Source organism: Hemicordylus capensis, chromosome 1, assembly GCF_027244095.1.
Source record: "Hemicordylus capensis ecotype Gifberg chromosome 1, rHemCap1.1.pri, whole genome shotgun sequence".
Lineage (NCBI taxonomy): Eukaryota > Metazoa > Chordata > Lepidosauria > Squamata > Cordylidae > Hemicordylus > Hemicordylus capensis.
Genome location: NC_069657.1, coordinates 274947063 through 274970778, shown reverse-complemented (window position 1 = coordinate 274970778; position 23716 = coordinate 274947063). Strand labels below are relative to the sequence as shown.

General features: G+C 42.7%; 2 protein-coding genes across 15 annotated transcripts in view; one reads left to right on the top strand and one right to left on the bottom strand.

Moving 5' to 3' along the window:
* LOC128340334 (structural maintenance of chromosomes protein 6-like) overlaps positions 1 to 3177 on the bottom strand; it is an 81682-nt gene extending 78505 nt beyond the window's left edge. For 2 of the 4 annotated variants that reach the window (XR_008313612.1, XR_008313613.1), the window contains exon 1: positions 2921 to 3177. The gene's annotated coding sequence lies outside the window, so the exon portion shown is untranslated. The remainder of the gene's footprint in view (positions 1 to 2920) is intronic. The other 2 variants (XR_008313614.1, XM_053285325.1) reach the window with 2 other exon arrangements.
* Positions 3178 to 3261: 84 nt separating this feature from the next.
* Positions 3262 to 23716, top strand: part of GEN1 (GEN1 Holliday junction 5' flap endonuclease) — a 71816-nt gene continuing 51361 nt past the window's right edge. For 9 of the 11 annotated variants that reach the window (XR_008313620.1, XR_008313616.1, XR_008313618.1 and 6 more), the window contains exons 1-10: positions 3458 to 3669; positions 9535 to 9690; positions 10255 to 10449; positions 11847 to 12033; positions 13309 to 13485; positions 15207 to 15317; positions 18596 to 18669; positions 19871 to 19962; positions 21849 to 21999; positions 22111 to 22147. Coding sequence is in view for 1 of the 11 variants with exons in the window: in XM_053285326.1 (XP_053141301.1) it covers positions 10289 to 10449; positions 11847 to 12033; positions 13309 to 13485; positions 15207 to 15317; positions 18596 to 18669; positions 19871 to 19962; positions 21849 to 21999; positions 22111 to 22147 (990 nt within the window). In the remaining 10 variants the exon portion in view is untranslated. Of the gene's footprint in view, positions 3670 to 9534; positions 9691 to 10254; positions 10450 to 11846; positions 12034 to 13308; positions 13486 to 15206; positions 15318 to 18595; positions 18670 to 19870; positions 19963 to 21848; positions 22000 to 22110; positions 22148 to 23716 lie in introns of all 11 variants that reach the window. The other 2 variants (XR_008313621.1, XR_008313619.1) reach the window with 2 other exon arrangements.

Below are 23716 nucleotides of genomic sequence, written 5' to 3'. Positions count from 1 at the left end.
TAACACAGAGTTCAAAAGGGTGGTGGCAGTCCAGAGAATTTAGGGCAACCTCCTTATATAGTATGCCGTATACAACTTATTTTCGCACCTGCACACCTTAGCTCAACTGATACCTATGTCCATATATGGTTATACACTTGGACCTACAACCCTTGATTTGCTGAGATAGCTCTTATTGTATCTTTCCTATACACGTGTCTAATTCCTGCCCCGCTGCATATTGGCGTATCAGCATTTTAGCAAAAGCCAGGTCTTGCACCTGTATAGCAAAACAGTCATTTCCGCGAACACTTTAGTAGTTAAGCTACATTCTGTCGCAGAGAGACAGTCAGTAACCAACAGCATCCTGTTACAGAGAGACTAATGTCAGTTAATATCACATCAACTTAAGCTTGAGCAGGAAAATATTTTAACTTGAGCATGTTTTGAAAAGCTATCACAAATCCCATCAGCACAGGAGACTATTGCACATCCCAACACTGGTTAACAATAGCTTAAGTTTCTCCTCACAACAACCCTGTGAAGTAAGTTAGGCTGAGAGAGAAGTGATTGGCCCAGAGTCACCCAGCAAGTCTCATGGTTGAATGGGGATTTGAACTCGGGTCTTCCCGGTCCTAGTCCAGCACTCTAACCACTATATCCATAGGCAGAACTGGGGGTGGGCAGGCAGGGCACGTGCCCTAGGCGCCACTGAGGTGGGGGCGCCACGCCAGTTCCTGCCACCCCCACCCCATTGCCCACCTGCCCAGCCCCAGGGCCCCTCAGCCACCTGCCTCCAGCTCCGGCCTAGGATCGGCAATGAGGCCTAGGATCACAGCAGCCTGCAAACTGCAGAGCTCTTCTCTTCCTGCCTCTCAGCTGATCGGCGGGGCTTCCAGAGAGGCCTCCGAGTAGGCCTCCCGGAAGCCTGGGCAGGCCGCAAGCAAGCCAGGAAGGAGGCTGGCAGAGCTCCCTGCAGCAGACCCTCCCTGCAGCAGAGCTTTTGCAAGATAGGCTGTGAATTCCTTTTTGTGGTTACCCCCCCCCGTATATAGGGAACTACTTGCCATAGGGCTTTGAAATGGGTGGTGGGGCGAGACGGAGAAGTCTCTGAATATTTAATTTAAAACAGACTGGAAAATGCGCTGGCTTTAAAAACAAAAACTATCTAAGGCCAATAAGTGGCTTGTTTCATGTCAGAAAATTACAAAAACTTCTGGAACAAATATTTATTTACGTATTCATTCATTCTTTCATTCATTTATAAATGCACTTATGTTCAAGTTGTTTTGCAACCCAGAAGGTGTGAGTGAGAACTGTGAAGCATGTGTTGTGCTTTTATTTTATTTCATTTTATTTTTCTTGTGTGTGAACTGCTCTCCAATAACTTGCAGGGACTTCAGGGTCAATCTGGCCAACATGTGAATGCAGCTCCTCCATTCCAGAGATGTGTGTTTAAGCACTTTAAAAGCCTCGTGTGAAAAACCTCCTGGAATCAAACTTGACTGAATTTGTTCAGAATTCTGAGAAAACAAACATAGGCTCACCCTGCATGGTTGAAAGTCTCCTTTGCTAACCTGCAGCGAGGGGGCATTTTAATAATTAGCGTTGCTAGTGTGTTCTAGGCATTAAAAGTAGCACAAATATATAGTACTCAATGTATATCACTATATACTGTGAAGTGTGCATGTGTGTATTCAGTGAAATGTATTTCCAGGCAGCATACGTATTTTGAAATATCAGACTTAAATCCTTGGGGGCCTGGGGTGTGTGGAGGCCCTGGACTTTGAGGGGCTGGGGGCCCATTTTAAAATCTCATCTTGGCCCATTTCAACCTTGCTATGCCCCTGGCGGTCACTACACATGGGTTTCTGCACAACACCTGCACAGAAGAAACTTCCATGTAGAAAATGTGTCTCTTGTAAATTGACCCTGAATTTTCCATCCATGACTGGGATATCTGAGAGTCAGAGTCAATAATAAAAGCACGGCACACTGCTTGTGACAGGAAGGGGCAAATTACAATGATTTCTTAATCCGGAAGGGGCTGGTTTTGGCCCTGGCAGAACTTGGCTGTCTGCTCCTGTTGCAAATGCCTCTGTCTAGTGTGGCAAACTAATGTATCCTCCTCCCTCTTGGTGTCAAAGTAAGCACCGGTGTGGTGAATGCACATATACCCCATCATGAGCCAACAGTCATCATAAGACAAAGGCTGGCAGGAATCATTCACTGGTATATAGACCCAACCACCACCACCACCTTCTTCTTCCCCTATTTTGCTAGTGGCTGTTTGCGCAGGTGATCCCCTAGGACAGGGATTCTCAAACTTGGGTCCTCAGGTGTTATTGGACTTCAACTCCCATAATCCCCAGCCTCAGTGGCCTTTGCTTGAGGATTATGGAAGTCCAATAACACCTGAGGACCCAAGTTTGAGAATCTCTGCTCTAGGACAAAGTCATGTTTTTTGGGTTTTTTTTTTTAAAGATGAGACAGAGAAAATGACACTTGGAATCCTCGCATAACTCCTGAGTGTTGTTCTAAGTCTCTTACAGAGATGGCTCATGTTTTCAGGTTTTCATCCACAACCACGTCTAGATGGCACAGTGTTCCTTTTAACCGGGATTTCCAGATATTGTTGACTACAAGTCCCATCATTCCTGCTTGGACAGGGGCGCAATTTCAGTGCTCGCCCTAGGCGCTATTTTCCCTAGTTACGCCTCTGACTATACCACAGCTTTCCCATCTCAATCCAGCGTACAAGTCACAGCAACACTGTGTGGACTGTAGACTACAAGTAAGAGGTGGGAGGGATGATTCTGCAAGAATAAAAGATCAGATGGGAAAACTCTTAAGACGGGTGGCGAGGACGCCTCGTTCTGCACAGCGCTGCTGACCTCTTCGTCAAGAGCCCTAACCGAAAGCGAACAACTCACGGACTTACCCGGAAATGCCGTTGGAAACGCTGAAGAGTCCTGCAGCAACTCCAGAGCCCCGAGTGCACCGGTGTGTGTGTGTGTGTGTGAGGGGGTCGTCCTCTGTGCTGCACAGCCCCCTTCGGACACACGGTCCAGTAAGTAGCGGAAGTTTCGGCTACTCTACCCCATACAATCTTCCCAAGCAGCAAAGATAGCACCTTTGCCGCTAACGCCAGAGCGCATGCGCAGGCCTCGTCGAGTTTCTCTTCCCGCGGCCGCCGTAGAGATAGAATTTGTTTAGAAAAGAAAGGGCTCCCTATCGCGTCACTTCGGCTTTCCAGCTGGACGCTGTCATTGGCGGGGCAAGGACGTGACGCAAACGCAAAATAGAGGAGCCTATCCAAGGGTTCTTTCGCGTCATCAGTTGCTCCTTTCCTCATCTAACTGAGAACCGGAGGTGTTGTATAGTGCTATTCCGTTTGTGCCTCCTTGAGGTCGTCGCTCCACTGGCTCCTTCGCGAGGCGTCATCGTCCGGCGCATGCGCAGCCAGACCCTCCGAATTACGAATTTTGGCGTTTGCTTTGAATTGCTCCGGTCCGGTGTCGGCTAGAAAAGGCAGGTGATATTACGGTGCTATATACGTGAAGAGGTTGCGTGAGATTCGTCTCCCAGCGCTTTTCTCCTAAGGTGGAATCCCATATTAAAAGCTTGTCTTGCAATCATGTAACGTAGTAGAGTTACATGAGTTACAATCCTGCGTATGCTGAATCGGAAGTAAGTGCCAATGAATGCTAAATATGTGTAGGATTTCGACCGTGCAGCCCCATCCTACACATTAAAGTGTGAGCTTCACTAAGTTTTTTAGTAGTACAATTGTAGCCTTAGCCACCTAATGGCACAGTGGGGAAGTAACCTATCTAGGGAGCAAGAGGTTGCCAGCTCAAATCCCCGCTAGTATCTAACTGGGCAAAGAGGCACCTTTTACTGTGGTGATTCTCTTTATTTAGCAGGGGGAGAATAACTGGCCCTATCCAGCCCCAGGCACAGGACCTCCAGTGACTGTTGCTGGTGTCTGTCTGATGTTTCTTTTTAGATTGTGAGCCCTTTGGGGACAGGGAGCCATCTTATTTTTCTTATTTATTTATTGTTTCTTTGTGTAAACTACCCTGAGCCATTTTTGGAAGGGCGGTATAGATTTCGAATAAATAAATAAATAAATAATAAAATAGGAAACTCCTATATCGGGCAGCAACAATATAGGAAGATGCTGAAAGGCAACTCATACTGCACGGGAGATGGCAATGGTAAAGCCTCCTGTACTTTACCAAAGACAACCACAGGGCTCTGTGGATGGCTTTAAGAAGGGTTTGGATAACTTCATGGAGGAGAGGTCTATCAACGGCTACTAGTCGGAGGGCTGTGGGCCACCTCCAGCCTCAAAGGCAGGATGCCTCTGAGTACCAGTTGCAGGGGAGTGACAGCAGGAGAGAGAGCATGCCCGCAACGCCTGCCTGTGGCTTCTGTCGGCATCTGGTGGGCCACTATGCAAAACAGGATGCTGGACTAGATGGGTCTTGGGCCTGATCCAGCAGGGCTGTTCTTATGAGTGCCAGGAGTCGACACCGACTCCATGGCACAACTTTAGTTTATTGTAGCCTTGGCCTGTCATTCCCGCCCCCACCCCCCGGAATGTTCATGCTATTCCCTAGACATATTTGAGCTTTGCCTGCAGAACTCTTTTTAGTAGCAGTTTGAAATCCATGTGATGGTTCTTTCTTTATCCATCTAAAAAAGGGTATCATAGAGCCGGATTAGACCCAGAAAACAGCAAACATGGTCCCAGAGCATGATTTAAGAATGCACAATACAGCCACCTTGCTGAAGCTAAACAGGTCTTGGTGTGGTCAGTGCCTGGATGGGGAGACCCATGTATTAGGGATGTGCACAAACCAATTTGGAGGCCTTTTTACGGGCCTCCAAACCGATTTGAACACCAGGGGGTCAAAGTTCAAGGCTGGGGGGGTGCCACTAGACGGGTGAGGGAGGGTGCACTTCCCCCTCCCCCCCCCAGCCGGCGCTTGTTGCCCATAAAAGCCTTCAGGGTGGCAGTGTACCTTCCTGCCGCCCCTTCCCCCTCTTCGCGCATGACGTGCACAAGTGCAACCAGTACTTCTGACTGAAGAGGGGGAAGGGGAGGCAGGGAGGTACACTTCCGCCCTGAAGGCTTTTACGGGCAACGAGCGCCAGCAGAGGGAGAGGTAAGTGCACCCTCCCCCGCCCTTAAAGTGGCACCCCTTCAAGCTATCCCCACCCGCTTCTGTGCACATCCCTACGATGTATGCCAACGTTGAGGATGGGACGATAGCTCAGTGGCATAGCATTTGCTTTGCATGCAGGAGGCCCCATATTCAGTCCCTGGAATCTCCAGGTAGGGCTGGAAAAGAATCGTGCCTGAAACCTTGGAGAGCTGCTGCCAGTCAGTAGACAATACTGAGCTAGATGGACCAAGGCCTGGCTCCAGATAAGGCACCTTCCTATGTTCCTAAGCAAGGCTTTAAAGCGTCTTCCTTAGAAGGAAAGGCTGAAGTGTTTGGGAATATTTAACTCTGAAAAAAGATTACTGGAGTGTGGGGGAGTGAAACATAGATCGCTGCCTTATACCAAGTCAGACCCTTGGTCCATCTAGCTCAATATTGTCTACCCAAACTGTCAGCAGCTCTCCAGGGTCTGAGATAGGAGTCTTTCCCCACCCTACCTGGAGATGTCGGGGATCGAACCTGGGACCTACTGAATAACAGACTGAGACTCAATATGATAGAGGCTTATAAAATGATGGGTAGTATTGAGAAAATGGATAGAGAATGTTTTCTCCTCTTTGTCTCCTAGTTCTAGAACTTGGTCACCAAATGAATTTGATTGGCAGTAGCTTCAGGAAAGGCCAAGAGAAAGTACTTCTAAAGCCAAGACATTTAATTTATGGCATTATTTGCCATGACATGTGATGGTCAGGGCTTAGATAGCTTTTAAAATGGGTCTGACAACTTTATGGAGGCTAGGTCTACCAAGAGGTATTAGCCATGAGAACGAAATGGAATGCCTCTTGAAATGGTATTCCTCTGAATGCCAACTGCCAGTTCTCACATTTTTGTATAGCATCTTAAACTGACATTGTGCTGAACCTATGAAGTGGAATTTATTTCCTGCTATTGCATATGCAGTTTTGTTTTCTCTTATGATGTTGATACTTGTTTTCTCAGCTGAGAGTGTGTGCAAGGCAGGCAGAGGGTGGACCTAGATCCACTGGTGGATCCCTGCCAATGTCAGTGCTGCTTGTTGCTGGGGTTCTTACAAAAAGTCTATGGTAGATGGACTTCATTCTGATTTGGAAAGGCACTTCCATTCTTAAGCAAAACCCAGGTTCACTACACACATTGTTATGTATTGACTTAAGAGATCCTACATATGCACACTTGATTTGTAAACTTGTCAGTGGGCCATGAGTGTTAGGTTAAAAAGTATTTTAAATCTTTAGTCAGATTCATGTTTTTCTATTTTAGCTTAATATTTTAATTGTGAATTTTATAGCGTTAATTTTTCCGTGAACCGCCTTGGGATTGTTTTAATGAATGGCAGTATATAAATTTAACAAACAAACAAACAAACAAATAATAAGTAAGTAAATGAAGTGGGGTGGAGGGAGACAAAAAAGTTAGATTTGAAGCCAGTCTTTCCCCATGTAACAATACAGTAACTCATATTTTTTGCACACATAATGCTATATACATCAAAGACCATTAGATGGCACTGTTTTCTTTTTTTGTTTAGAAGTACAGTATTAATTGTGGTCATTTCCTCTTATCCCTCATTGGACCAAATTTAAATTTGCTAGGTTGTTTCATGAATGTTTCTTTATGGCAAAACTTGGCATTACTCTTCCAACCAAAAGATATCCTACTGATTTTATTTATGCTTAGTTGAAAGTTTGTGTTGTACTCTTAGGGCGATTCCAAATTGCAATGAAATATACATTGTCTGTTCACATTAATATATAGTTTAAGCACAGAACAGACTCATGTTTGCAAATATACTCATTCTATTCAAGAATACATGTCAGAGGGCTGGAATGTGCTGCTGGCCCATAACTTCCCACTAAGTGCATGGTGGCAAAAATGCATTAGTGAGAGACAACTGATTTCAGCCTGACTCTTGGTCTTCCTCTAAGGACAGTATTGTCTCAGATCAATTGTGAACAGGAACTCTGATGCAAAATAGGATCTCAGGCTGGGTAGATTTCGACTGTCACCTTTCTTTTTAGGAGGGGTGGTGGTGGAACAGAAGGGCTCAGGTGATACCTTTCATTTATAATGCACACGAAGCATCTCCTTCTCTCGCTTGAGCCTTCTTGCCCACTGCCTTAATCACTGGAGTCCTTGCTCCTGGTCTTGTTACCTTTGGAAATCTGGTTGGTGGGGATCTTGGTGGCAGCACCTAGGTTTGGAAACTTCCTCCCTCATGACTTGTCTGCCCCTCTTGCTTCCTTGTTTCAAATGGGTATTACAGCTTATTTCTTACACTTGGCACTTTATTGAATAAGTGGATTAACCTCTTGCTTTTATTAGCCTTTCTATGGTTTTAATGAAGTGCTCCATATTTTAACCTTACGTTATTTCTGCTTTGTCTCTGCTTTTTCTGGTGTTTATTATTATTAGCTGCTTTTGATTGCCACTTTAATAGGACAGAAATTGGGATATGAATATTTCAGATAAATAAATAGTGTTGGTCAGGTAAGGAAGCATGTTACTATTTGATGATTATATTATATTCTGTATATCTCAAACCTTGCTGGATGCAAAAGTTATCCTTTGGACACCTATAGACCTTAACTATATTGCTTTTGGAGTGATGTATTTATAATATGATAATACTTAGCATTTGCATAGTGTGCTTTCTGGTGCTCAAAGCGCTTAATTTGTGTTATCTTGTTGTAATCCTTACAACAAGCCTATATGGTGAGTATTATTATCCCCATAATCCATACTGGGGGCTGATGCTGAGAAGAGAATGCCATACCTAAGGCAGCCTAGTGAGTTCATGGCAGAGCTGAGATTCGAACTGGGGACTTGCTGATTTATCATAGTTTAGTCTCTTACCTGTTAAGTTACACCCTCTTTCAAATGAACTACAACACTTTTGTGTGCTTTTGGAACTAGTAATTAAAAAACACTACTACTACCGGTAAAGAGCCAGTCTTGGGGTATCAAGCATGAATTGTCCCCTTTGCTAAACTGGGTTTGCCTTGGCTTGCATTTGAATGGGTGACTACATGTGAGCACCATTGTCTGCTGTAGGATATCCCCTAGTGCAGACCTGCTCAGTTTAGCCCCCCCCCCAGCTGTTTTTGTACTACAACTCCTATATTATGGGACTTGTAGGCCAACATCTGCAGGAGGGCCAAAGTTGAGCAGCCCTGCCCTAGGGGATGGGGCTGTAGCTCAGTGACAGAGCATCTACTTGGATGCAGGACCCAGGTTCGACGCCTGGCATCTCCAGATAGGGCAGGGAAAGTCTACTACCTGAAACCTTGGAGAGCCACTGCCAGTCAGTGTGGGCAATGTTAAGCTAGATGGACCAAGGGTCTGACTCGGTATAAGGCACCTTCCTATGTTCCTATCAAGCTCTATAATCTGGAAATTATTCGTTCAAGACTTTGTTCAGCCGTGCACTCACTGAAATGAACCATGGCAAACTGCTGCCTTTAAGTCACTCTCTACTTTAAGTCACTCTCTACTGGGGGGTGGGGTGCAGGGTGGATTTCCAGAAATCTCCCCCACCCTTGGGGATATATTTCCAGAAGGCACAGGCTGCAGAGGGAAGGAGGGAATATCTGGACATCACCACACATCTCAGAAGATGCTGTTGTGTGCAGCATTTGTCTGGATGTTGGCCACTGATCCTACCATCTCAGGTTGTTCTAAAGGATTATTGAGAGATGGGAACATAGGAAGGTGCCTTTTACCGAGTCGGACCCTTGGTCCGTCTACCTCCATATTGTTGTCACTGACCAGCAGCAGCTCTCCAAGGGTTTCAGGCCGGAGTCTTCCCCAGCCCTACCTGGAGATGCCAGGGAGTGAACCTGGGGCCTTCTCTATGCAACCACTGAGCCTATGGCCTCATCCCCAAAGATATGTATGCATGTAAAACACCTTGTCGATTTTAAAACTGTGCTTAGTACCTGTTTTGACACATGCCTTAATTCCTTGTTCGTTTGATGTTACCTCGGACTTTGGAACAAGCTAACAGTTCTCAAGATGTAAAAAATTCTTGAAAGGTGAACAGCTTGCCAGACCTACCACCCAAACATCCTGTGACAAATAGCACCTTCATACAGCTAGCTGTTAACCGCCCCCCACCCCACCCTTTGCATTTGTCGGCAAAACTGTGACATAAAATAATTTGTATTTGGATGGCAGGGATCCTTACTTAGTACAGGGATGGGATTAGGTAACTTTTAAGTCTCTTCCAATCCCATCAGTTCTAAGATTCGGCAAACAAATTAGAAACATGCCAAATTCTATCTGACATTTTTAGGTTGGAATGGAGATGAATAAGCACAAGTAAGTCAATTTCTTCTCATCCTAGGAGCAGGAAGTGCTGAGACATTTAGCAGTGGGATATGGCAAAGAAGAAAGAGATGGCAGCAAATTAGGCTACTAGTGAATAAACTGTTATAAGAGAGTGGAGAGGGGTGAAGTGAGGAAAATCGCAAGGGGGAGAGTGGATCATCAAAGGCAAAAGGTGAGAGGAAGAGGAAAGGGCAAGAAAGGAAAACTACTGCATTGGGGCTGGGAACTGGGATTCAGAAACAAATGAAAGCCACAAATGAAAACTGGGTGAAAACTGTTGAATGTATTGCCAGTTACATATTGCATTGTGCAGCTTAAGTTTTGTATGAGAGAGGCAACACATTTGAATTACTAAAAAGAAATCAAATCAAAAAAGATATTTTATTCCAGAAACAAAAATTCAGATATTAAGAGCTAGTAGCTCCATTTCTCTCTTTCATCTGTTTCAAAAATATCAATGGGGATTACTAAAAGAATATTTAGGTGGTTTGATAGTACTGCCTGTTGGTTGTTCTTGTTCATAATCAGACTTATAATACTGATTATAACAATCAGTATTATAATCAAAGCCACAGACTCCTGTCGAACTGAGAAGGGATGTTCCTAACAAGGATCTTTGGATTTTACTTTTTGAGAAACGTCTTTTATTGATGTATGTAGAGTTTTTATTCTTTGAAAAGTACTACTACAGTTTCATCACCAGAGACCTCAGATATATTTTTGTTGGTCTTTACAGCGAGTGCTCTTGTGCTGCCTGAATATTTGGGACAATGGGAGTGACTAGTTTGTGGCAGATCCTGGAACCTGTAAAACAACACGTCCCCCTCAGCAGTCTTAGAGGAAAGAGGCTAGCTGTTGACTTGAGTCTCTGGGTATGTGAAGCACAGACAGTCAAAAAGATGGTTGGAGTAGTCACAAAACCTCATCTTAGGTGGGTACAGTGGTATGATTCTTTGCAAGACGAGTTGCTTATCTGTTGGCGTTTTCCAAAAGAAAAAGTGTAGTCCAGGGCTTCACAACTTGGGGTACTCCAGATGTTGATGAACTACAACTCCCAGCATCCCTAGCAACAATAAATTGTAGTTAGGAGTGCTGAGAGTTGTAGTTCAGCGATATCTGGAGGTCCCCAGGTTGGGAACCACTGGTGTAGTCTAAATATATTTCTACACCATGGAAAGGGGCTAAGGTCGGAGTTTGCTCCCCTCTGACTTCCACCAAGAGTTCTTGACTGAAAACTCAAGAATACTCTGTGGCAAGGATTCTGCATTGATGATCTGGCAATACTCTCCAGAAGTTATGTGGACTTGTGGGTGCTCTGTAAATGCAACTTTGGATCACAGCAGTGGAGGAAGAAATGCAAAAGGACTAATTGCATTTTAGAATTTTTGAGAGCCATACCGTATCAGTCAAAATATATCCTCCTTTTAAAATTTGATTTAAAAAAAAACACCCAGAAGATGGTATGAGAAAGGCAAAGCAGGCATAAATTACTTAATGGTTTTAAAATAAAGAACATTTTCACTGTGAACATGGGAATAAATGAATGAATTCTTCATTGGTATCTGAATTAGTATGTTTCTCAATCAAATTATCTTTTTGTGTGCGTATGAGCCACAACCTCCCCAGCCATCAGACATGAGGAGTATAGTCAAATGTGGATCATTCCTGAAGTCTCACCCCAGTTAGCCTTTAGTCTGGCTTTTTACGCACACAGCCATGTGTCCCCCCTACATTTGGATGTTGGGGAGAGGCAGGGGAGCTGGCTGTGCAGGCTGTCCTTCTTGACAGAAGAACAGCACACAGAAGGAGAGCCCACACAGCCAATCGGGACAGAGTGAGGGAGGAGCTTCCTCCCTTGACTCCGTGGGGCCCAAACTGCAGTGCCAGCATTCTGATATAATGCTGGCACTGCAGAAATGGAGTTTGTGGTGGCGAAACTCCACTCTGACCGAAGGTTCAGAGAGGAGTTTGGTGAGGGAAATTGCAAGTCACTTTAACCCGCAAACTCAACTTCCCCAAGTTTGGACATTCAGGTTAGGAAACTGAAGGTGAAGCAACCTCCAGTTTCCTGTTATGTCTGAACTGGGCCGTAGTGATTGCTTCATGTACTTGGAAATGTTTGACATGCACAGATAAAATGACCAGTGCAGGAATTAGATGAGCTAGTGTAGCAACTACTTTTATTGTTATATGAATGTGCTACAGACTAGCTTATAAAAATCTTTAATTTTTTTCCTGTGCCTTCACAAGTATTTGGCCAACATTAACATGTGGCACTTGTCTGCCACTCGCTTCCATAGAAGTAATTTTGTTTTGTTGTTGTTACAGGAATCTTTATTTTCGAGTCTCTTCTTTAACACTAATGGGGGTCCATCTGGTATTTATCATGGAGGGAGATCCCCCAAAGCTGAAAGCAAACACAATGCATAAGAGGACAGAGATTCGCTTTGGACTACCCAAGAAATCTGGAGCAAGAAGAACAGGAAGATCACATTTTAAATCTCTGTTGAAAGAGGCAAGTTCCTATGGTTCTTGGTTGTGTATCTTAGAGTCTTGAATAGTGCCAGCCCTAGCCCCACACAATAACAAGCATGCCTAAAATCTAGTTTTAAAAGTTTGCAACTCGTTTTAAAAGTTTCACAAGACGTTGGACTGCACTGAGTGATCCACAGGAACCTATATGAAACATAGTGTTCTGTTGTCCGTCATAGTGTTCTGTTGTCTATTTATTTATTATATATCAGCAGGCTTAACAGGGGAAGGAAGTTCAGAAATCTAATTGCTATATCCCCTTCCAGCAGGCCTACCACCTCTTTGACCTTGGAGAGCAGTGCCAACAACCCACAGAACCTCTCATTACTTTGTAATGCCAGGGCAGTCCAAAATAAGTCTGAGAACATCTGTGACTTGATCATGGATGGAGAAGCCGACCTGGTAGGCATTGCAGATACCTGGCTGGGAGAGGCCAGTGTCATGGTTTGGTCCCAAGACAACTCTGACTGTCAAAAGACACGCCCCCCCTGCACCCCGCCCCTAAAGGAGATAGGTTACTGGTTTGTTTGTTTTTTAATATTGTAATTTGGATTGTGTATACTGCCTAGAGATGTATATATCAGGCAGTATATAAATATGATTAAATAAATATACATCTTAAATATACAAATGAATATTGACTGGTATGCTTTGTAGAGGAAGTATGATCTATTGAATATGATAATTGTAAAATGGATATTCAGAGATGTCTTCTGTTCAGGTAAATACAATATTTATCAGACTTGCCAAGTAAGTGTGCGCCAGCACACAAGTAAATGTGTCATTTCACCAATAGATCATACTTCCTCTATGAAGCATACCAGTCAGTATTATCACTAGTTAGTTAAGAGTTTTGTACAAGACCAAACAATTTCATGAAAGACAGTAGCCATAAACATAAGTAAGATGGTGGACAGAGAACTGTAGTTCATTCTAGGTTTTTCCAGGTTAAATGTTAGGCACCCATCCATCTGTTCATAGTTGGCATTATGTCAAGTGTGTAGGGTTCATCTGGCTTTATACATTATATTTTAATGTGTTCTGTAATTTTCTAGCATTGTAATTTCATATGAAGTATCATCTTTAATTAAATTATCAACGATTGAAAAACAATGGCTCACATGGCAAACCAGTTTTTACAACACGTAGCACAGGAAGCCGTTCGCAGTGATTCATGTGACTGTTTAATGGACGTCTGTATGGCCAGTCTATAATATAGATCTAATTGCTTCTTCTCCTGGGATTCTTGCTTCTTTAGTGCCTTGAAATGCTGGAGTGCTTAGGAGTCCCTTGGCTTCAAGCAGCTGGTGAAGCAGAGGCCATGTGTGCTTATCTGAATGCTAATGGGTTTGTGGATGGCTGCATCACTAATGATGGGGATGCCTTCCTTTATGGTGCCCAAACAGTTTACCGGAATTTTACAATGAATGCAAAGGTAAAATACTAGGGTGTATGTGTGTCTTTAAAAAATAAAACAGAACTTGATACTCTGAACTGTTGCCCTAATTGCTGTTTCCCTTTCCAAAAAGCATTTTAACTTCACTCCTTGTCTTTATCCCATTAAGCCTTGCCTGAATTGTTGGATTGGAGGGGTTATGACACAGGATGATTCAGTTTAGAAACTTTTTGATGGTTACTTATGATATTTGAATTAACAAACCACGATTTGTGGTTGGCTGGCCAACCAGAAGCCTGAAGTGGTTGTGCAAATGGTGATTTGTACTAATGCAATTTTGAATGATCTCTGAATCCACCTTATTTTTATTTATTATTTCTCTATGTAAACTGCTTTGGACTCTTTTGTTGAAAAGTGGTATATAAATATTTGTTGTTTGTTGTTGAGTTGACAAGCTATCGTTATGGCCATTGCTCTACTTCAGGAAGCCACTGCATCTAGATATAGGAGCGCCAGACAGATGGAAAACTAAAGCAGCTGTAAATCATGGGCTGCCTATACGTTTGGACACTCAATGCTTTGAGTTGGTTTAGATCTCCCATTAACTATAACAAAAAGGTGAAATGAATAGCAGGCATTACTCAAGCTTTTCTGGCCTTTGAAGAGAGGCTACACAGGTTTGTTAAGGTAAAAAACAACAACACCCCAAATGTTAACATTCACCAGACTATGAGGTCTCACCATGATACCTTGACACTAAAGTGGCTGACTTGGGATTCTGTTGAATTGACAGTACATCATGTATGTGTAATTATTCAAATAATTTGAGCAAACTATTCAAAGTGTGGTGTGTGTGTGTGTGTGTGTGTGTGTGTGTGTCTCTCTCTCTCTCTCTCTCTCTCTCTCTCTCTCTCTGTGTGTGTGTGTGTAATGTACACAATATATATACAGTAGGACCTCATTATTTGCATATCCAGAATCCTCGGTTTTGCATATCTGCATTCGGATAATTGACACCCAACCTTGGTATACATGAGGACAAAAACAGCTTTAAAAAGGTTAAATCCACAGATCAGGCATGGCTGGAAATGACCTCCATTTTGTGTTCGGGCACCATTTTGCAACTCCTTTTCAAAGAAAATATTTTTCAAACTCTGATTTTTATTTTTAAAATGGCACATTTAATCTCCTGGTGGGCATCGCTGGACTGCTGGGAACCCGTAGGACACTTTATTTGGGTTTTGTTTTTCACATTTTTTGTCTGGTTTTTGCAATTCTCTGTGCCCTTCGGATCCTAACCCCTGCGATCTCATTCACTTAATGCCTCAGTATTTGCAATTTTGGTATCCACAGCAGTAACTCAGAACAGAACCCACGTGAATATCGATGTCCTCCTGTATAGCTATATTCACCTTATTCTGAACAGTTCTACAATGCTTTTAGAAGCATGGGTTAGCACCTAGATCTTTAGCAAAGCTATGCTCTGTTGGATGAAGCTCCTTCCATGAACAGAAGGAGAGTTGCATTTATGGAAGGCTTCCTTGCAGTTGTAGAACTCTCATCCATAATGGAAGGAGCTTACAGTGATGGAGCACTGCTCCACTAAAGGTCTGGATGTCATTACTGCATTTTTCAACTGCTTTTAGGAGAGGAAATGTTTTCTGTATTCATTCAGCAAACCTTGGTAATGACATTTTCTAGCTGCTTTTTGTCCATGTTAAGAGTGTGAGACACACACCCCTATATTACTGTATTCGTAGGACCCACATGTTGACTGCTATTCAATATCTGCTATTGAGGAGACGCTAGGCTGCAGCAGAGAGTCTCTGATTGGATTAGCAATTCTGCTTGGATGTGATTATCTTCCTAAGGTAATAAAAACATGAATGTAAACACTGTGGTGCCAAATTCTAAACTATTGTGCTAGAAGTCCGTCTTCCTCAGAGCTGAGATGCATCAGATTCTAGAGTTGTACTACAAATTCCCTTATCAAGTTGTGCTTTTCTTGCACTGGTTTTCAGTTGCAGTCTCTGTACATGCACAGATTTGTCCCACTTTCCAGAATCTTGATCTTATTTGTAAGAAAGTTCCAATGAAATAATGACTAGAATTCGGGTAAATGCAGTTATGACTGAGGTTTTGAAAGCTGACGTAAGAGGCTCAGCACTCTTTAGTCCCCTGTTAAAGGAGTGGGTGGAATACCATTAGTGATATTTGCTTGTCACTAGGGTCACTTGATGGTGTAGAAGGCAACAGGGACTTTATAGCTGATGCACACAGTCATGTAGCCCATTAAACAGAACACATTTACTTGTATGTATCATTTGAGATCAGTGATCCCCATGGTTCAGCATGTTTTGCCAGATTTAGCAAGTCTCATTAAGTTTCACTAATTTGTGTGTTTGACCTACAGAGAGTAATTAAGAGCAAGCCCTCTCTGAAATAAAACTGTGATAAATCAGAATTTTTTTGTAGCCAGCCCAGTTTTAAAAACCGTGTTGACAGAGCTAGATCCCCTTTATCTTTTGTGAATATTTGTAATCCATCCACTTTTTAAGTTACCTATGCCCTCTAGCAGCTTTAACAGATATCATCATAGTCCACTGATCTGCCCCCATAAGCCACTCTGTGATCTTTTTGTCGGTGTCAGCTTAATTTGCTCATTTTAGTTATACAGCAATTAAAATAATCTGTACTGTGAGAAAACAGTAGGTTTTTGGTTTTGTGTCTATCTGGCAGCTGTTGTACAATGTAGGAAGTGTGAGTCTTGCTGCAATGCTCTTATATATGTGCCCTTTGATATTTCTGTTTGGCTGATGCAGCTGTCTGAATAAAATCTTCCAGTGATTTGCTGCCAGCTTTCAACTTCAAAATATCAACACTCTCATCTAACCAGCTGCTTGCCCTTGCTTCCATTTCATTCAAATTGATTTTTGGTTTTCTGGTAGCAAAGGCTTGTTTTGCTGCAATATCCTGAGTATTCTTGCAACCCTATTTAATCTGCTTCTGTAAGGAAAGCGAGCTAAACAATTCCAGCTTCTTCTGACTGCTCCAGCTTGTGGGATGTGTAAGCTTTGAGAGAGCATCTTTTAAGATAATTGATTTCAGGGGGGGAAATGCACTATGCTATACAGCAATCAATCTTTGCACATTCCCCTAATAGTCACCTTATTTGACCCTGTCAGGTTGTAACTGATGGCACTGTTTGTGGCAATGCATCACTTCAGTAGTCAGCCTGTTTTTGTGAGAGGATGCTTGCATTCTGATCCTGTTTATATCCTCCTTTAAATTTATTTATTTATAGCAAGTTTGGCCTTCGGTTCCAGTTTTATCTTCACCTAGGATACAGCAACTTCATTTCTCAAATGCTTTCCAGTTTTATTGCTATATTGCTATCTTCCAGTCAGCTCAAGCTAATTATACTCTTCGGAAAATTCATTCTCATGACTGTTTGAGCCTTGGACAACTGAATTAAGACAAAAAAGTTAATCCACACTGTAGTTAAGAAGCTGCAGACAGGATTGCCTTTTGGCACTCATTGGCAACTGCGGCTTCTCAAGTGGTTGCAACACAGTGTAAAAGTGTGAGGAGAGCTGGTCTTGTGGTAGCAAGCATGACTTTTCCCCTTAGATAAGCAGGGTCTACCTTGATTGCACATGAATGGAAGACTAGAAATGTAAGCACTGTAAGATATTCCCCTCAGGGGTTGGAGCCACTCTGGGAATAACAGAAGGTTCCCTGGCTTCTCCAAGATAGGACAAGATTTATTTATTTTTTTAGGACAAGATTTTTTTGATTGAACCAACAAACTACCAAAGCATACAGTGTGTTGCCAAAGCACAATTATATACAAAGTGGTTCTTTGTACATCATATATCTACAAAGATTTATACACAAGGATGTGGAAACCCACAAGGTTATGAAGTATATGCAGGTAGTACTGTAACTTGGGGGTGGGTGGGTTACATCCAACGTCCATTTCCATAATTTGTCCCATTGCTGATTAGAAGAGATACTCTTGTCTTTTTGCACATAACCATACAAACTTTTCCAGAAGAGATTTACTGTCTCATCTGCGTGAACCTCTTGGCCGCGTCTTCCCTCCCTATTCCTATGCAGGAGCATTGCATAAATGACATACAGGTTTACTAACCTGATTACGAGAAGGGGAACGTTCCAATTCCCTAGTATGAGGGCACCCGTTCCATCCCGTTTCCTTGAAGGTTTCTTTCTGGGACCTCGAAAAGAGGTTCTATCACTCAAACCCAAGGTTAGTTCTTCCCAAGTCTGTTTTTCCAAATCAGGCCACTCTAACAGTTTGCTTACTCCTTGCCACACTCTTTTGGCTACCACACACTCTTTTAAGAAATGTGAGTGGGTTTCCCTGAATGTTTTGCCTAGCTCACTAGCTTTCTGTTTGCAGGTGATTTTAGGGCACTCTTGCTGGTCCTCTGGGAGCCATGGCTTAGCCGCATTAAGTGGTAGTACTTGATAGGGCTGAGAGAGATTCCTGCCTGCAAGATTGGAGAAGCTGCTGCCAGTCTGTGAAGACAATACTGAGCTAGATAGACCAATAGTCTGACTCAGTATATGGCAGCTTCCTATGCTCAATCCAGGCTCAGCCCAGTGTGTGGCATTTGTCAGGCACTCAGCTGGGTTAGCTTGTGGCCATGCAGGTAAGGCATGGGCTACATAAAATAAAAATAGCTAAGTTGTTCTCAAATGGTGATGGGAATGAAATCCAGATCAATGCCCATTATGTTGTTCTGATAGTCTCCTTTCTCTTCAGTGCTTTGCTTCCTAGAAGTTGCTGCTAAACCGTTTCAATGCCAAACAAATGAACTTTGATACTTTGGATAATACTGTATTTACCCAAATACAAGATGACTCTGAATTTAAGACGAACCCCATACAAAATAGCAATTAAATACAGGTTATACCCTTATTTACCCAAAAGGAAGAAGACATGTAGTCCATAATATGGTGCTGCTAAGTTGATAATTTTACGACAATTGCAGCAGCAATCCAAGTATCTGATGCCTTTGAATATATGTCTAGGCATTTATGATTTAACAGTTCTGTGAAAGATATTGTAAGATTTAATGGACCTTATCTGTCAATATGTATCATATTTTTTTGTTTGTGAAAGGGAGTTCCTGGAGTTGGGAAAGAACAAGCTTTAAAGTTGATTAGGACTTTGAGAGGGGAGAGCTTACTGCAAAGGTAAATTTCACGTTATATGAATGTCCAGTCGTCTTCTCTACTCGTATCTTTATTTGAACAAGAAGGTTCCTTGTTTGATTGATACCATCCTTGCACAAGGATAAGTAGTGGCAGCACAGCCCTGTTGTGCAGCACCATGGGTGCGTGTTTCTGATGCCTGCAGTGACGCAGGCAGTTCTAAGCCACCCACATTAAGCTGTGCAGCATGTGAGCTAATATACTATGCATTGTCAAACTTGTGTTATGCAAGCCTAGCGATTCGTAAGTTGCTTAGTGAGAATTAGGATCTTATTAGTGTTTTAATTGTAAACCGCCCTGAGCCATTTTGGAAGAGCGGTATATAAATCAAATAAATAAATAAATAAGCTTTCATATACAGTATGTAGCCCATGTTATATATATTTTATTTTATTATTTTATTTATCACCCTCTTTCCTCATCAAAGGTCACCTTAAGTGGTGCAGTGGGGAAATGCTTGACTAACAAGCAGAAGGTTGCTGGTTCGAATCCGGGCTGGTACTATAACAGGCAGCAGCGATATAGGAAGATGCATCATCTCATACTGCGTGGGAGGAGGCAATGGTAAACCCCTCCTGCATTCTACCAAAGAAAACCACAGGGCTCTGTGAGCACCAGTAGTTGAAACTGATTTGACGGCACACTATGCTTTTACCTTTCCTCATCAAACTTCAGATCAGCTTACCAGAGTTGATTTCCCAATTTTGAAGATTAGCTTCAGTAGTAAAGTAACGTTCAGACCTATGGGGAAGGGCCCATAGCTCAGTCGCTGAGCATGTGTTTTGCATGCAGCATATTTGTAAGACAAGCAGAGTTTAATACTTTAATACTGGACCCTATAAATAGGGGTGAAGAAATGTTGGCTCAGTTTATCAGCCAAACAAAATATTTTACCCGTCAAGCTATGTTGGACATTTCTCATCAGGACTTTTTTCACTCATCAGGCTTAAGGGTGGCCAGAACCTAAGGGGTATACTCGTGAGTCAAATGGGCCGTAAGCCAGAATTTGGCTTTTAAAAAGCCAAATCTAGCCACCTAGGCAGGCATCATTTTTCACTCTTCACAGATTATCAGGCTCGTGGCTTTCTGCAGCCTTGCAGAAATATTATTAGTCAATAAAACAATGTTATTGTGGCACTAACAAGTGCCACATGCAACACTCATTGTTTAAATGTTGTTTTAGGTTTGATCACTGGAAAAACCAATTCCAATATGATGATATCCCAGCTACAGCAGTTAAAAAGGTGATTCACTGTGCTGTGTGCCGCCATCCAGGTGAGTCATCTTGCAGCTTAAGAAAAGAAATGCAGTGCCTAGTCCTCTATCCTTAAACTTGACATAGTAGTATAAAAGATGTGATGAAATGTGGCCTGAGCAGCAAACTATGAAAAATGAGAGGTTATCACTAGGGTTGTCTGAAGCAGGGATTCTCAACGTTGGTTCTCTAGATGTTAATGGACTTCAACTCCCATAATTCCCAACCAAAGGCCACTGGGGCTGGGGATTATGGGAGCTGAAGTCTAATAACATCTGGAGACCCAACACTGAGAATCCCTGGTCTGAAGTGCCATCATTTTAAATCAGGAGCTGCTTTAATGCTTAAAAGAGAGTTTGATGCCTCAGCTTTGGGGGTCTGCTTAGCTACAGTCTGATTCATACAGATTGCTTTGATTTGAGCTGAAGGTTCATCCACTCACTGCCATTTCTACTAATTGTGGAGACAAGCTAGTGAACTCCCAATGGTGAGGGAGTGGCAACTTGCATGGTTTCACTTGTAAAAAGGCTCTTGGCTCCCCCCACTACCTCTTTAATTCCCTTGCAAACGCAAGGAACAGCATAGTATTCTGGGAACTGTAGTCTTTTGTGGGGATGATGCAATGGCAAAAGCCCCTGTAAAGATTGCAATTCCTAAGAAACTCTCCCCCATTTCCCAAGTTTTGAAAGAGACTTAAGTAAAATTGCATGAATTGCTGCTCCTCCACCACTGGGAAACCATCAGACTGTTTCCTGCACCCTTGCCTGCTCTGGTAAGTTATGAGGGTGAGAGAGGTGCAGGTTCTGACTAGGGATGTGCATGAAACCAGCCAGGCCAATTTGGTTCAAATCCAAATCAGATTTGATTGTCAGACCAGTTTGGGGGTCTACTCTTCAAGGGGAATCCAGTAAAGGGGAATCTGGCCCAGGCTACTCTGGAAGAAGCCAGCAGGGGGTGGGGAAAGCCACCACTCCGCTGCAAGTAAGTAGCCCTGACTCCCCTCCTGCATCCTCCAGGTCTAGGAAGTCCCCTTCCCCTTGACTTGTAAAGGGGAATCCTCACTGAATTCCCTTTATGAGTAGACCCTCAAACCAGGGCTGGACCAGTTTGAACTTGGACTAGCACCCCCTTTGGGGGGCAGTCTGGTTCAAGCCTGGACCACTCGAACTGCCCCAGACTGACTTGCACACCCCTAGATCTGGATAGAGTTCCAGCGACCATAATAAATAGCGGGGTTCTGTGCCTGCACAGACCGCTTTGGGTAAAACTAATTAGCTCCTTGAGATGCCCCCAACCGCTGGCTGCATGTGCTCCACACCCATTATGGTGTCCTAGTCAGTTTCTTTCTGACCACCCATGTGATCACTTCTTCGGATTTCTCAGCTTCTCAGAAACTTATTTTCAGTTTCTGAAAATAAACTGAAAATAAGCTTAGGATAGATAAATTGGCTTAGACTACGAAGCTACTAATTTATCTAACCGACTAATGGACTTGTGTATGCTTCATGATCTCAACTTGGATAATCTGGTGGAAATTTTGGCTAAGATTTGGAACAGATATTGTCTATTCTTCTTGTGTACCCCTTGTGTTGCCTCATGAATACAAAGCCTCCATGAGAAAACAGAAATTGAATTAATAATAATAATACTATATTCCAGTTCCTCAAGAGGAAGGGAATTGGCATGCAGAAGGGGTAAGAAGGAAAATGCAAGTCCAAGGCTCAATCATAACATCAAGCTACCCCCCAAAAGAGATTTTGGGCCTCTGTATTTGAGAGGCCAAATTCTCAAAACTTTACATGTGTTTTCTACATTGATGCAGTTTTTCATGATTACTCAGAATATGGAAAATAGCAAAGTGTTTTAAATATATTCAGCCTGCAGTCCTCTTCCCATTTTCTTATAGGTTCACGTAAAGATCATGAGCGCACTGGATGTCAACTTTGCAAAAGTGTGGGATACTGTGAGCCCCATGATGCTGAATACTGCTGCCCTTGTGACTGGCACACCTCTGAGCAAAACCGACAAGCCAACTCAGTGGAGGATAGTATTAGGAAGTAGGTGTGGCTCCATATGAATTGTCTTACTTGCCTTCAGGAGTGGGGAAAGTCTGTCAGTATACTGTTTACTTTCCTAATCTGTTTCTAATGTATGTATTTTACTTGCAGAAAAGCTAAGGCATGTGAAGGCTTTCCATTTCCTGAGGTAATTTTAACAAATTTTTTTTAAATTTCCACTTGAGTTGATTAAAAATAATTTAGAGTGGTGGGCCCTATTTTATCTTCTTTCTTTACTTCTATTGATCGGATAGCCCATATTCCTGAAGAATGGGGATTGGCCATAATAATCTCCATATTTAAAAAGGGCAGGAGAGATGATCCAGCTAATTATCATCCAAATAAGGCTATTAAACATGATTAAATAAGCTTTATGCCCGTCATTTATATGAGAAATTGCTTGACTGGTTTGAGACAGAAGAGATACCAGGAGAGGAATGGACCGGCTTTAGGTCCAGTCGTTCACCTTAGAGCGAGGCTTGGTGCTTTGACATTTGGTACAAAAATATACTCAGAGTTCTCATTCAGCCTTATATGCTGCTTTTGTGAATTTTAAGTTTGCTTTTGATCTAATTTCACGGAAGAAACTATGGAGAAAACTTATAGCCTCCTTGATTGATTAGAGATTGCTTCTTATTTACAAATTATATGAGAACACCCATTCGCAAGTTAAATGGAATGCACATGGACAACTTTCAGAGGAGATTCTTACTCAGAAAGGTGTAAGGCAGGGTTGCATTTTAGGTCTACTTTTGTTCAACTTTTATATAAATCCCTTGTTGGAGTGGCTAAGTAACTTAATTATCACCCTCCAAAATTAGCATTTAAGCACATATCTATGCTCCTTTATGCTGATGATGCTGTGATTTTATTTCTGTCTTTTCTGTCTCCCATTGGGCTAAGAAGAGCATTGCAGGGTCTTGCATGTTACTGCAGGGAAGATTCCTTAAAGGTTAAAATTATGATGTTTGCAAAGTCCCTTAAGTAGTTGAACTGGAGTGTTGATGGATTTAAAACTGAGCAAGTTGACAGTTTTTAATATTTAAGTATAGTTTACCAAGCAAAAGGCAGTTTGAATGTGCATAAAAAGTTTGTAATGCAAAATACTCAAAGAAGTATTTCAGCAATCCTCGCTTTTTTCCACACTAGAGGTAGACAGTTTATCCCAGCGGCTATCAAACTATACGAAGCTAAAGTGTTAGCCCACCTCCTATATGGTGCTCAGATCACCCTATATTGGTTTCACAGCCTTAGAAACAACCCAGTTTCTGGGAAGCCTATTTCAAGTGCCTTGCTGTGTTCCACTTGCTATGCTTTGGTTTTTATGTTATGCTTTGGTTTTTATGTTTATGTTTATGTTGTACAGGTGGACCTCCTTATTTGCGGGGGTTCCGTTCCACGATTGTACCGTGGATACGGAAACCGCAAATAAGGAAACACTGATCCCTATGGGATTGCAGGGGTCACATTCCCATTCAGCCATTTTTGGCTGGAAATGCCCCTAAATCAGCTAAAAACCAGCCATTTGGGGGGGGGGCTCCTTACCTGTCTCTGTTGCTCCCCCTGAGTCGTATTGTGTCCCAAATCAGCTGAAAATCATGCTTCCCCCCCCCCCACTTTTTAAACAGGAGCCATTTTGTGGCTCCTAGTCCTAAAATGATGGCTGGAAATGACCTCTGCAGTCATTTCCGGCGACCTGTGGATACACAAGGTCAAC